We start from the raw sequence: 12,231 nt of genomic DNA on the forward strand, positions 1-12,231 counted from the left end.
TCAGAAGAGAGGGAAAGACGGTTAAGGCAAGTAAAGTTCATAATGCCATCATGTTATCAATTTTTGTTATTAAGAGTAAAATAATGTTTGTTTTTGTAGATGTTGGAAGCCAAAGGCATGAGAGCATCATTCTTTTGAGATTGATGTGAGTTATTTTTTAGAAAATGTTGTCTCCTGACTGTTTACCTCACATTTTGATGCTGCAACAGTAGCATCAGTAACCAAACAGTAACATGTTCATATTTTATTTAAAACATTGATGTCTGTGTTTTTCATTGCAGAACTCAAACCAACTTTGGAGTTGTCTGATTTGGAGAGTTCTCATGTCATTCAAAACTTATAAGACTGGTGTCTATCTTTAGAACACAAATGAAGATATTTTTAATTTTCTCTCATAATTTTTTGTTAATCCATTGAAAGTCTAGATAATCAGTATTTTCAAGCTTCAAAAATACAGAGTTATTGTAGAAGTAATCCATGCCAATATTTATATATGAATAAATCTTAAATTATATCATAGCGAACATGTCTGTTCAGAAGAAAATACTGGTCTCCCAGACTTGCAATAGAGGACAAAAATTAAGAGAATATTAAATATATTTATTTGTGTTCCAAAAATTAGCAGAGTTTGTATGGGTTTGGAACAACACGGGGCAGAATAAATTATGACCATTTTCTTTCTTTTTTGGTGAACTAACCCTTTAAAGAGCAGCCCTCCACGTCCATGAAAATTTGTGAGGTATGTGAATGTCATGTCTGTTTTAATGTTTCAGTAAAGAAGTAGCTTTCTGAAAGCAATATATTTATTTAAACAATATTACATGCCCTCACACTAGTGCTGCCATTACAGAGACATTAAACAACCACACAAAGTGGTTGAAATTATAAAACAGACTATTTACCTATCCTTACTGATGTGGATGCACCTCTATCTGAAAATGGATAGATTTTACACAACAGTTGGTGACTGGGATGAATGCTGGTCACAGAGGAGAATGTCCTTTCCCCCCAAACTGATGCAACAGTGGTTTTAAAGGAGGAGGCTGCCCTGGATAATGTAAAAGATGTCACATGCCTTTGCTGGGCTGATGGGGCTTCTTCATGACTACATCAATTATGCTAAAGAGATCATGAAAATTGGCAGCGATGCCTGATCTGTATTCATGGACTATGAAAAAAACTGTAAGTGTATAATTTGTAAAAAACAATGTTAAATGCTTGTTCTGTGTTGTTGTTTAGTAGAAATGGAGTTTACACTCATTCATACACATGCTCACATTCTTTCACACATATGTTTCTGATAAATGTTATAATATCAGTGTTAATGTTGTGGTTTATTTACTGTCATGCCAGAGTAGTTTGTAAATAACTTAATTATTAACTAATTGTACAACTATTGTATAATAGTGTTTTTGTATAATTTTATACAATATATAAACTTGACCAAAAAAGTCAAATTTGATCTTAAAAGTTATACTCAACAAATGTTCAAATTCTTCATGTATAAACTCTGTAGCTGTTAATGCCATACTTTTCTGCATTTCTTCTTACATGCATGCTACTTTTGACTGTTTTCTCTTGTTTTAAATAAATATTTACCTTTTTGATAGTCATTCTGTGTGTGTAAAAGTGATTTTAAAATGAACACGATTTGTAGGTTTAATGTCTAGCTCAATTTGGGTTCATTTTAGCCTAGCAGTGTAGTAATTTTAAACCATAAAAAAGCAACCCAGCATGCTGAGTCAAACATAATAACCCAACTTGTTGGGTTAAAACAACCCAGCACTGGGTTCGTCCCTTTTTGACCCAGCGCTGGGTTGTTTTTAACCCAGCCGTTTTTAGAGTGTATATACACAACAAATAGAGAGTGTTTGATTCTCTTGTGAAAAAGAAGTACACTTTAGCCTACTTTTAAAAGACTTTTAAGAAACAGTCATGGACGTGTACTCTCTTTGAGTGTGCTTTTATTTTATTAATAATATCTGCAAGTACAATTTTTTAAATATACTCTTAAGACTTTAAGTACATTCAATACAATAAAGCACACTTGCTAAGGTGCACTGAGTAGTTGTAAGTGTGTTGTTTCTTTGTTTTATCATCTACCACACTCTTCTCAACAAGTTTTATGATTTGAGGTATCAGTCATGTTCATGGTATAAGCAGGTGGGATGAGTTCCTAGCATTAGGGGTTTCTCTCAGCTTTAGCAAGCTCTGCTAAAAAATGACATCTGAATGATTTGTTGTCTGTCGTTTCCGAGTACTACTAGTGACAGATTTCAGAAGTCTTTAGCATGAGCAAATGTCCTGTTAACAGCACAGAGAGAGGCTATTTGTGGCACGTCTGGGGTGTCAGTGCTGTGAGATTCAAGAAAAGACACACACACACACACACACACACACACACACACACACACACACACAGTTTAAAATGAAGCTGGAATTGAGCCTGAGGAAATAAGGCCTGTCATTTTGTGAGCAATCGACAAGAGAAGTCACAGCCAAACGCGTGACTCACAGGGAAATGGCGTCCTTATTAATATGGAAAGCTTCTTACATTAGTTGCTGGTGAACCATATCAAGGCAGAACAACAGTACATCTCTGTAGACATGCAACTGACTGACTACCCGGGAACAAAAATTTTAAGCAAGTCTGTTAGTACTGGGACAACATGTGGCATAATAATACTACATTTCATAATATTTCAATGCAAACTGCTGTAAGAATGTATTGGAGTGTGGTTGGTGAACAGCATTAAAATCTATACAATACGGTCCTATTTAGATTAAAATAAGCATCAATGTAAACCAGTGGTTTTTGAATTAGGTAAACAATAAATTTTTTACCTTAGGGTGAATATAATTTGCAATTATAATTTAAAAATAAATTAAAGGCCACTTAAGTACACTCAAAGAATACACAATTGTTGCAGTCATATAGCAACACCCTGGCAACACTTGTGAAAAGTAAGTGTTCTTAATTGTGTTGAACGTGGGCTTGTCATGTAATTCAAGTCTCAAAAGTTAGTCATTCAGTTAGGCACATCAACCATAACTTCTTCAAAAACTGCCAGAAACTCTGGAGTTGTGATTGATGATCAGCTGAATTTCTCAGACCACACTGCTAAAACTGCCCGGTCTTGCAGATTTGCTTTATTCCACATCAGAAAGATCAGGTCCTTTCTTTCGGAACATGCTTCACAAGTCCTTGTTCAAGCTCTCGTTCTGTCCAGTCTGGACTATTGCAATGCTCTCTTGGCAGGTCTTCCAGCCACTTCTATCAAACCTTTACAATTAATTCAAAATGCGGCTGCAAGATTAATCTTCTGCTGCTCGCATAAAATTCAAGGCATTGATGTTTGCCTACAAAACCACCACTGGCTCTGCACCCCTTTATTTAAATTCACTACATCAGACATATGTGCCCTCTAGAAGCTTGCGTTCTGCAAGTGAATGGCGCATTATTGTGCCATCCCAAAGAGGCACAAAATCACTTTCACAGACTTTTACACTAACTGTTCCCTCCTGGTAGAATGACCTGCCCAACTCAATTCGAGCAGCTGAGTCCTTAGCCATCTTCAATAAAGGGCTAAAAACACATCTCTTCCATCTTTATTTGATCATCTAACTCTAGCACTCTCTATTCTAATTCTATTTTATCTATATGTTAACTTAACCCTCTAACACTCTCTATTCGTTTTCTAACTGCTTGTTTTCTTTTTAAAAAAGGACTCTAACACTAGCTTTCTCTATTCTTTTTCTATTCTATCTTCTTGTTTTCTTTTAGTAAATGTAAATGTAAAAGTATATTTAAACTGTACAGGCAGATAATATAACATTAATAAAATAAAAGACCACTTAAGTGTACTCAGAGAGTACACTTTTATGAGAGTTTCTTAACACACTTAATAAGTACGCTTTTAAAAACTGCACTTTGTAATGACATCAAATTAAACGTTTTACTTTAAATTACATTTTAAATCATTGTATTTTGCTAGTTTTAAATATAATATCTTAAACTTTTATCTGTCTATTTATCATTAATTTTACACTCTAAAAAATGCTGGGTTAAATACAACCCAGTGCTGGGTAAAATAGGGACAAACCCAGCAATTGGGCTGTTTTGACCCAGCGGTTGGCTTACTACCCAGAAGATTGGGTTAAACATTTAACCCAACCGCTGGGTCAAAACAGCCCAATTGCTGGGTTTGTCCCTATTTTACCCAGCACTGGGTTGTATTTAACCCAGCATTTTTTAGAGTGTAAGAGTGTTGAAATGTTACATTTATCACTGTCACTATTTTGAGCTTATACTAGACTGTTAAGTGCATTTATAACAACTGGAATAAAAAAAATAGTTTTAGGATTTTTACATAATAATGTGATAGCTGCTTTAATGGAGATTTATTTAAGAATTTAAATTTTTATACAGTTTTAAATGTTATTATTGAATAGTTACATGTGCTAAATATTTCAACATAGATGAAATGTGACTACATTAAATTTAATTTAAAGTAGTCAAAATTGTCCCTAACTGAACAATCACCCAAATGTGCTCAATAATTCAGACACAAACACATAATCATGTATCTTCAATAAAGGGCTAAAAACACATCTCTTCCATCTTTATTTGATCATCTAACTCTAGCACTCTCTATTCTAATTCTATTTTATCTATATGTTAACTTAACCCTCTAACACTCTCTATTCGTTTTCTAACTGCTTGTTTTCTTTTTAAAAAAGGACTCTAACACTAGCTTTCTCTATTCTTTTTCTATTCTATCTTCTTGTTTTCTTTTAGTAAATGTAAATGTAAAAGTATATTTAAACTGTACAGGCAGATAATATAACATTAATAAAATAAAAGACCACTTAAGTGTACTCAGAGAGTACACTTTTATGAGAGTTTCTTAACACACTTAATAAGTACGCTTTTAAAAACTGCACTTTGTAATGACATCAAATTAAACGTTTTACTTTAAATTACATTTTAAATCATTGTATTTTGCTAGTTTTAAATATAATATCTTAAACTTTTATCTGTCTATTTATCATTAATTTTACACTCTAAAAAATGCTGGGTTAAATACAACCCAGTGCACTTCATCAGTGGATAACCTAAGAAAGCCAAACACGATCAGCTACAGTTATAATACAGCCAATAAACACACATCCTTACTTTTTTACAAAAACAACATATTACTCACTTCAAGTATCTTGCGGATCTCTCCTGAGCAGGAGGCAGGAATTCTGAAAAATCGCTGCATGAGTCTGATTTGTTAGACAGGCACCCTAGTCTAGTTTTCATGGCCCTGACAAAAAGGAAAGAAAAACAAAGACAAAAGCAATCTTAAACAACAAGAGATTAGCAGCTGTCAATGACATTAGTGTACTCATAAGAGACCGGCGCTGAGTTATTTTTAGAACGCACCAGATTACTGATAATAATAACAGCTCAGCTGTGCATAATAGCCTGTTTGATTAGATTGTAGTGATGTTCGCAGACGTTACCATGAGCCTGCATTATACAACACACCATTGCAATGTTCAGTAATTATCTGGAGATGTGGATTCACTATTGTAAACATGAATATTCCCTCAAAATGTGACTCATTGAAATGCAGCAGCGCACCTGGCCCTCAAATAAGGCATTATCATGGGTTCTGCTTGTATATTTACATCATAGAAGAATCAATCAGGACCGAGAGTGAGACAGCGACAGACAGCGAGAGAAACAGAGATACACACAATAACTCTTACATAAATGACACGATAAGTGGATACTCACTGAATGTCCTTGCAATGCAGTTTCTTCCAGTCGGTTGTACTGTAGGAACAAGTGAAGAGCTGATTTGCCTGTGAAAATGAAAAAGATTTACACATATATATACCACTCCTCAGTGAGCATATTTTGTTAATCACTATTCCCATGGTTCACAATTACTAGCGTGCCAGATGCCACCTTTTCCCTTGATGCAATATAAAACATTTGGACCAACATAAGACTCACGTTATTTTGCTTGTTATTGCATTTGCAGTTCCGGGCATGTTCAGTTCTTCTAAAGGAACATTTCCCTCCAAATAACATCACTCTCTTACCATTCATCCTATGAGGCTGATGCAACCTATTGCTTTCACATTAAGTTTTTTTTTTTAATGGGGAACACTGCATGAAAATGAACATTTCTTCTTTTTCTGAAGGATCATAAATTGCTTCACAGACACTAATAGGCATGAGTAATGCATGAGTTATGTATAAAAAACAGGACTTTGTGATATTGTACACTTTGATGGGAATCAGAAAAGCTTAGTCTACCACGGATATTAAAGAGAAGGTATATTCCAATTTAATCGGAGTGCTTGCTTATTAAAGTCAGCTCTGGTATTGAAGTTCTTATTATAAAAGGTGGTTTGATAATGTGACTAATTACTACTGAAGGGTTAAAAGTTCTCAAAATAGTTAAGAAGGGATCAATTTTCCATAAACTAATGAAATATTGTTTTATATCTGATGTCCTTTATGTTATTTAGAAGCTGCATGTTGCTAATAGGATGCACTAAATGCATTTCTAGTGAGGCCTCGCAGAAATTATGAAACGTATTCTAATTGCAGACTGTCTAAACAATCCGAATTCTCTCAAGATGGGAATATTTTAGTGATGCACTGGATGCTTGAGGCTTATTCTTCATTTCCTTGCACTGGATGAGAACACCTGCCATGCTATTTATAAAATGCACTGACAAATCTATCTAGGCAGGGAGAAGCCAGTTCATGTTCAATGCAGCCATGCAGCACAAATGGAGCTACAGGGAGTTTGCTAACTAAAAGATACTCTGATGTCTCATCCTTATAAAATCATCACGAGATGCCGAGTGAAATAAAAAAATGGCTAACTTTCTCCTTCCCTTTTTGTGAGGGTTTCGGCAATTGAATAGTCTCAGTTTGTCTTTGATGTTGGGATCTGAGTTTCTGTGCTCAGAATAATTTCATAGTTCTGGGTCCTGTCTCACATTTAAACAGGATGCTAATGGGCTGGAATAAAACTCTCAAGTGCTGAGTTTTAGTTTGGTTAGGTAAGTATACACTGTTGGCAATACAGTTCATAGCAGGACAGCATAATCACAATGTTAAACCAAAAATAAAACAAAATAAAAAGTAAAATAAAATAAAATAAAAATAATCTGTAAACAATACATTTGAATTCAAATAATAATAGTATAATTCAATGACAAATCATTAATGTGAAAACTGGCACATTGATTTTGAGGGTTCCCTCACAGATAGCTCATCTCAGGAAAAGTGCACCCCACCCTCGTGCTCAGTAGAACACGTGAAGGTCCCTGTAGTGTCACTGTCTGATGGAGCTCAGTGAGATGTCAGGTTTCCCGCTGAGACTCTTCTACCCTCGCTCTTGCTATTTTTGAATTCCAGGCTCTTTGGCTTGTCCATGTTGAAAAAATAATGCAGTTGCTTTTACCAGCCTTAAATTCGTTTTGCTTTCCACGTTCTGGAATAGACAAGGTACATATTTAACCTTGAGAGAGCCTAAAATACTTAACCATCAAAGTTCTCCAGCAACGCTTACAGACAATATGTTGACTCATGTATAATAAATTGCTCGTGATGTTCCTCATTTGTCAAGTCACTTTGCATGAAAACATCTCCTGAATGATTAAATGTAAATGCTGGTGTGAAATCCCACCAGCTTATACCAGTCTGAGTTGGTTTGCTGGTCTTAGCTGGTATAAACTGGTCTCCTGACCTGGCCAAGCTGATTTCTAAGACAGAATATCTTAAAAGTGCTCAAAACTCTTTAAAAAACCCATCAAAACAGACCAGCTGGCCAGGCTAGGAGACCACTTAACCACCTTACACTCTTACAAATATAGGTTCTTTATCAGAACTGATGGCTTCATGAAGAACCTTCAGCATTTCCTTTGTGCAAAGGGTTCTTTATAGTGGAAAAAAATGTTCTTCACATTATGAAAAAAAAGGTTCTTTTAAGAAATGCTCAATAAAAGGTTCTTTGGGGAACTCAAATGGTACTTCTAATGAATCATACTGAAATCCCCTTTTGGAACCTTTATTTTTAAGATAAAGGTTCTTCAGGTTATTAAAATGTCCTTCTACTATGAAAATTGTTCATAGCTTGATGGTTCTTCTATGGCATCAATGTGAAAACCTCCTTTTGCAACCTTTATTTTTAAAAGTGTACTACTAAGAAAAAAACATTCTTTTAAGAACTGTTGACTGAAAGGTTCTTTGGGGAAGCCAAAAATGGTTCTGTGGCTCGATTGTGAAAACCTTCTTTTGGAAGCTTTATTTTAAAGAGTGTGGGTTGAATTAAGCTGCTTTTCAGTGTGGTATCATCCACAAAAAGAAAATGTCTCCTAGGGGTTTGTGAGAGTGAGGGTTTAGCTGCTGTTCTAGCAAGGTGCATCTGTGCCCCAGAGACATTACCTTCATTTACACCCTGTCTCACGCTTTGCCTTGACAGTTGCAGGGTAACACCAGGCTGCAGCCCACCTACAGTTCTTTCTCTTCTATTTTTGTCAATGTCCTTTCCTCTTTGAGGTCCTCACCTATGTAACATGATGGCTACTGTCTAGTCAAATCACATTCAGTCCAACAAAACTCTGAAGTTAAGGTCACTGTTGCTTTATTTAGATATCTTCAAAACAGCAAGCCCTGTTTTACTTTTCTAGGATAAATTAGTAGCTGTGAATTATGCTGAAAAATGAGAATAAGTGTTCCTTATCTGTGTGAGGTCTCATTAAATCTGGGACAGAGAGACATCTGTTTTAAAAAGGTTAGCACATAGTGGCTGTTCCTCCAAATGGGCCATAATTCAGACAAATTGGATAGAACTGCAATTGTGTGACTGTGGTAGGAACAGTAACCATTAGCTTGGTCATACGAGGAACACTTATTCTCAAATAACACTGTCAAGTTTTAATATATTCACACTCTTGTTGCTAACAGGCCCAATTCAATGATACCACATTTAGTTCGGGGGAAAGAAAAGATTCAGTCAAATATGCATGGGTAACACTTTATAATTAAATGATGTTACTACGTCATTAAAACGTCTTATATATAACATTATACGATCTGCTTTTTCTACTCTTATTTTGAAGGCCCTAGTGAAAAAAAAAAAACTAAAGTGTATTTAAAATACATTTATTTTATACTATATAAAATAAGTATACTATAAGTATAGCCTACTATAAATATATTTGCATATTTATGTATTTAATAAATATACCCTGCTATTGTACTTTTAGTATACTAAAAAATTGTATATTTAAAGTCTGCTAAATTGGAACAACTAATGTTGTGCTTAATGCACTTTAAAGTAGTGCTGAAGATATACTGAAGAATATTTGATTGTGCTTAATTGGAGCTATTGCAAGTACATTTCAGGTACTTTAAATATCTTGCCTTTAAAGACCGGTATTATTCAAAGATCATACAATCCTCATCAAAATTGCCATTAAAACACATTTTAGGCTTAATATTAAGAAATGTGAATTGTGCACAAGTAGCACTCCAAATAAAGGTTAATTATAATTTTTTATAAGCTATCAGTAAGTATCGATCTATATGTCATTAAATATGTTAATATATCTGAAATATACTTAGTATGAAAAGTAAATGTATTTTAAATATATAACTTTTTTACTAGGGGGAAAATGTGTGTAATGGAATGGTAAAATAAGAAACACTACACACATATTGAAAAAAATATTAAATATGACAATATATTTAACAAATGAAAGGGCCTTATGGTTATTTTAATATAATTAATATACTATTATAATTTTTTTATATTTTGGATTAGATTTTATTTTAATATATTTTTAAATTAATGTTTATTTATTAATTTTTGTTTTAGTTAACCTAATGTTGCAACAAGCTGAAATAAAATGTCTTTAGTTTTATATATATATATATATATATATATCTTTGAACTTCTTTCAAAGAAAAAAAATGTGTTTTATGGTTTTAGTTTAGTTTTTTGTAGTTTATACAGAGATAATGGCATCATTTTCGAAAACTTTGAAACCCGTTTTCAAAAGTTTGTGTTTCCAGGTCCCCAAAATGCTGTTTTCATGTAAATTAATGGCCAACTGTCACGTTGCACACACACGAGGGACGAGGAGACGCTGGAGAATATGTTGACAAGACTTTATTTACAGGAACCAAGGGAGACGAACTCAGGAAGACGTTTTCACGAAGACGTTCAACAGCGGACAGAGAACTAGGGACTGGGAACACTTTAAATACACACAGGAGGAGGGGATGACGAGACACACCTGGGATCCATGAACCATCATGGGGAACACCTGGGACAAATTAAACATGGGAAAGGAACACCTGGGGAGCAAGACACAGACAAAACATGGAACAGAGTCTGACACCAACATGAATGAAAAGTTGTCAGCGACAGGTGTTCAAATTCTGTGGAAATCTGCAGAGCTTTTTCTGCATGCAAATTCAATGTGGGTGTACAGATCAGTAATTCTTGCACAATCAATTATGAATTAATAAAACTGATCAAAAATAAAAAAAAAATTATAATTAAAAAGAAATATATTTTAGCATTCTTTAATTTAATAATGTTATACTATCAATAAAGTAGTGCCAAAATGTTACTCATACATATTATTACTGTGTAAAGTGTTTTTGCTAATAAAACTCCCATTGGAATTACTAAATCACACATCACGCATAAAATGATGAGTCTCTTACATTTTAATGTGCATTGTACTTCTAATTTCATTTTAGCTAATGTTAAGATGCTTTGCATTCTTCCCCATTTCAAAGTTATAATCATAACATGCAAAAGTGCCTTTAAATAAGGATTCTGTTGCTTAGTCTGTACAGCAGAATGAAACATATCTTCAGTGTGTCTCAACAAGAGCAGTGGGTGGTGAGTGTGGGTGTTTCAAAGTCTCTCCTCATCTCTGTCACTTCCCCTCGCTGACATTTACAAACCTACAAAGCCCTCACAGTTACTGCTGGAGAGATGGATTAGCTGCCCAATCCCTTCAACAAACACACAGTTGTCATTGTGCATGTCAGAAAATTAAAGAAGTAACCGAGTATCTGATATTATGTAAACGGGGTACTATTTGTATCTATAAACAATATAACTCTGTATTAATTTTTTTGCACTTTACAATGAAAAAGAATCTAGCATTTATGCAAACACAGATGAGTAACATTCACAAAACAACAAAATATAATAAACAACTGCACACTTCCCATCATTCATAAATGTTACAATGTAAAAGCCAAATAGATGATCTGTTTTGCTTTGTTCTACTCAATTCCCTACACAAGAGAAGACATGACAGGAGGACAGATGGTGAGAGCTGTACACTATGACAAATATCCTAGACACACAAAGCCAGTGTGAGCTACTTATGCAACAATCGATCAGGGATATGAATATGGAGCCTTTACCTTTACAGTTCACTGCCGTTGTAGATGACAGCTCTTTGATTCAGGCTGGAAATACTGCTTTATCCGACGGGTTTAGCGTGGCTCTGTTCTTGTGTAGAGATATCTACTGTTGCCCACATGTAGCAATCATCACACAGCGTGTTCATCGGTGTGAAAGCGTGAGGGAGCGAGGAACGAGAGAGAGAGAGAGAGAGAGGAGGGAGAGAGAGAGAGAGAGAGAGAGAGAGAGAGAGAGAGGGAAAAGCATTGCAGCATTGGCTTTGTCAACACACTTTGTTTTGCTCCACCGAGGCTTTTCAGAGTCATGTTTGTGTTGCGAGGTCTCATGCTGTCAAATTGTTATTCTGCAATGGATGTATGTCATAGACCAGAGGGAAATTTCAGGTCTAGTACGCAGGTTTTGGCCGAGGTAATGGGTTCCTTTGAGGAGAGGAACAAGGAGACTAAATCAAGCCGGCGTAGACATCAAAGCCGCCTTTTCATCCCACGCTCACCGTGGCAAATCCTTGCTGGGTTTAAAATGGGGACATGCTGATACCTCATTTGATAGCTCTTATCGGAGTATGGGCTGTAGACTAACTGTTTGAGTACTCAGCTTTCTCAGCTCTCCACTGGAGGCATATTATGTCCTCAAAATAGTGTCGTAACATCTTAGACGCTCATATGAACACATACAGGCACATGTGAATAATGCACAGCGGCCATGCTGCATGAATTGGAGATCGAACTATTCAAAGCCTTCATTAGAGCTCGTTCACTGAAGA

At 35.1% G+C, this 12,231-nt stretch overlaps 1 protein-coding gene across 1 annotated transcript in view; it reads right to left on the reverse strand.

The window, feature by feature from the left end:
- Positions 1-11,666, reverse strand: part of LOC107684271 (regulator of G-protein signaling 8-like) — a 15,409-nt gene extending 3,743 nt beyond the window's left edge. The window contains exons 1-4 of the mRNA XM_016480505.1: positions 11,468-11,666; positions 5,786-5,853; positions 5,205-5,309; positions 5,062-5,115 (exon numbers count right to left, since the gene is read on the reverse strand). Of these exons, the coding sequence (XP_016335991.1) occupies positions 5,062-5,115; positions 5,205-5,305 (155 nt within the window). The 5' untranslated portion in view covers positions 5,306-5,309; positions 5,786-5,853; positions 11,468-11,666. The remainder of the gene's footprint in view (positions 1-5,061; positions 5,116-5,204; positions 5,310-5,785; positions 5,854-11,467) is intronic.
- Between the last annotated feature and the right edge of the window lie 565 nt (positions 11,667-12,231).

Source organism: Sinocyclocheilus anshuiensis, unplaced genomic scaffold, assembly GCF_001515605.1.
Source record: "Sinocyclocheilus anshuiensis isolate Anshui unplaced genomic scaffold, SAMN03320099.WGS_v1.1 scaffold629, whole genome shotgun sequence".
NCBI classification, from domain to species: domain Eukaryota; kingdom Metazoa; phylum Chordata; class Actinopteri; order Cypriniformes; family Cyprinidae; genus Sinocyclocheilus; species Sinocyclocheilus anshuiensis.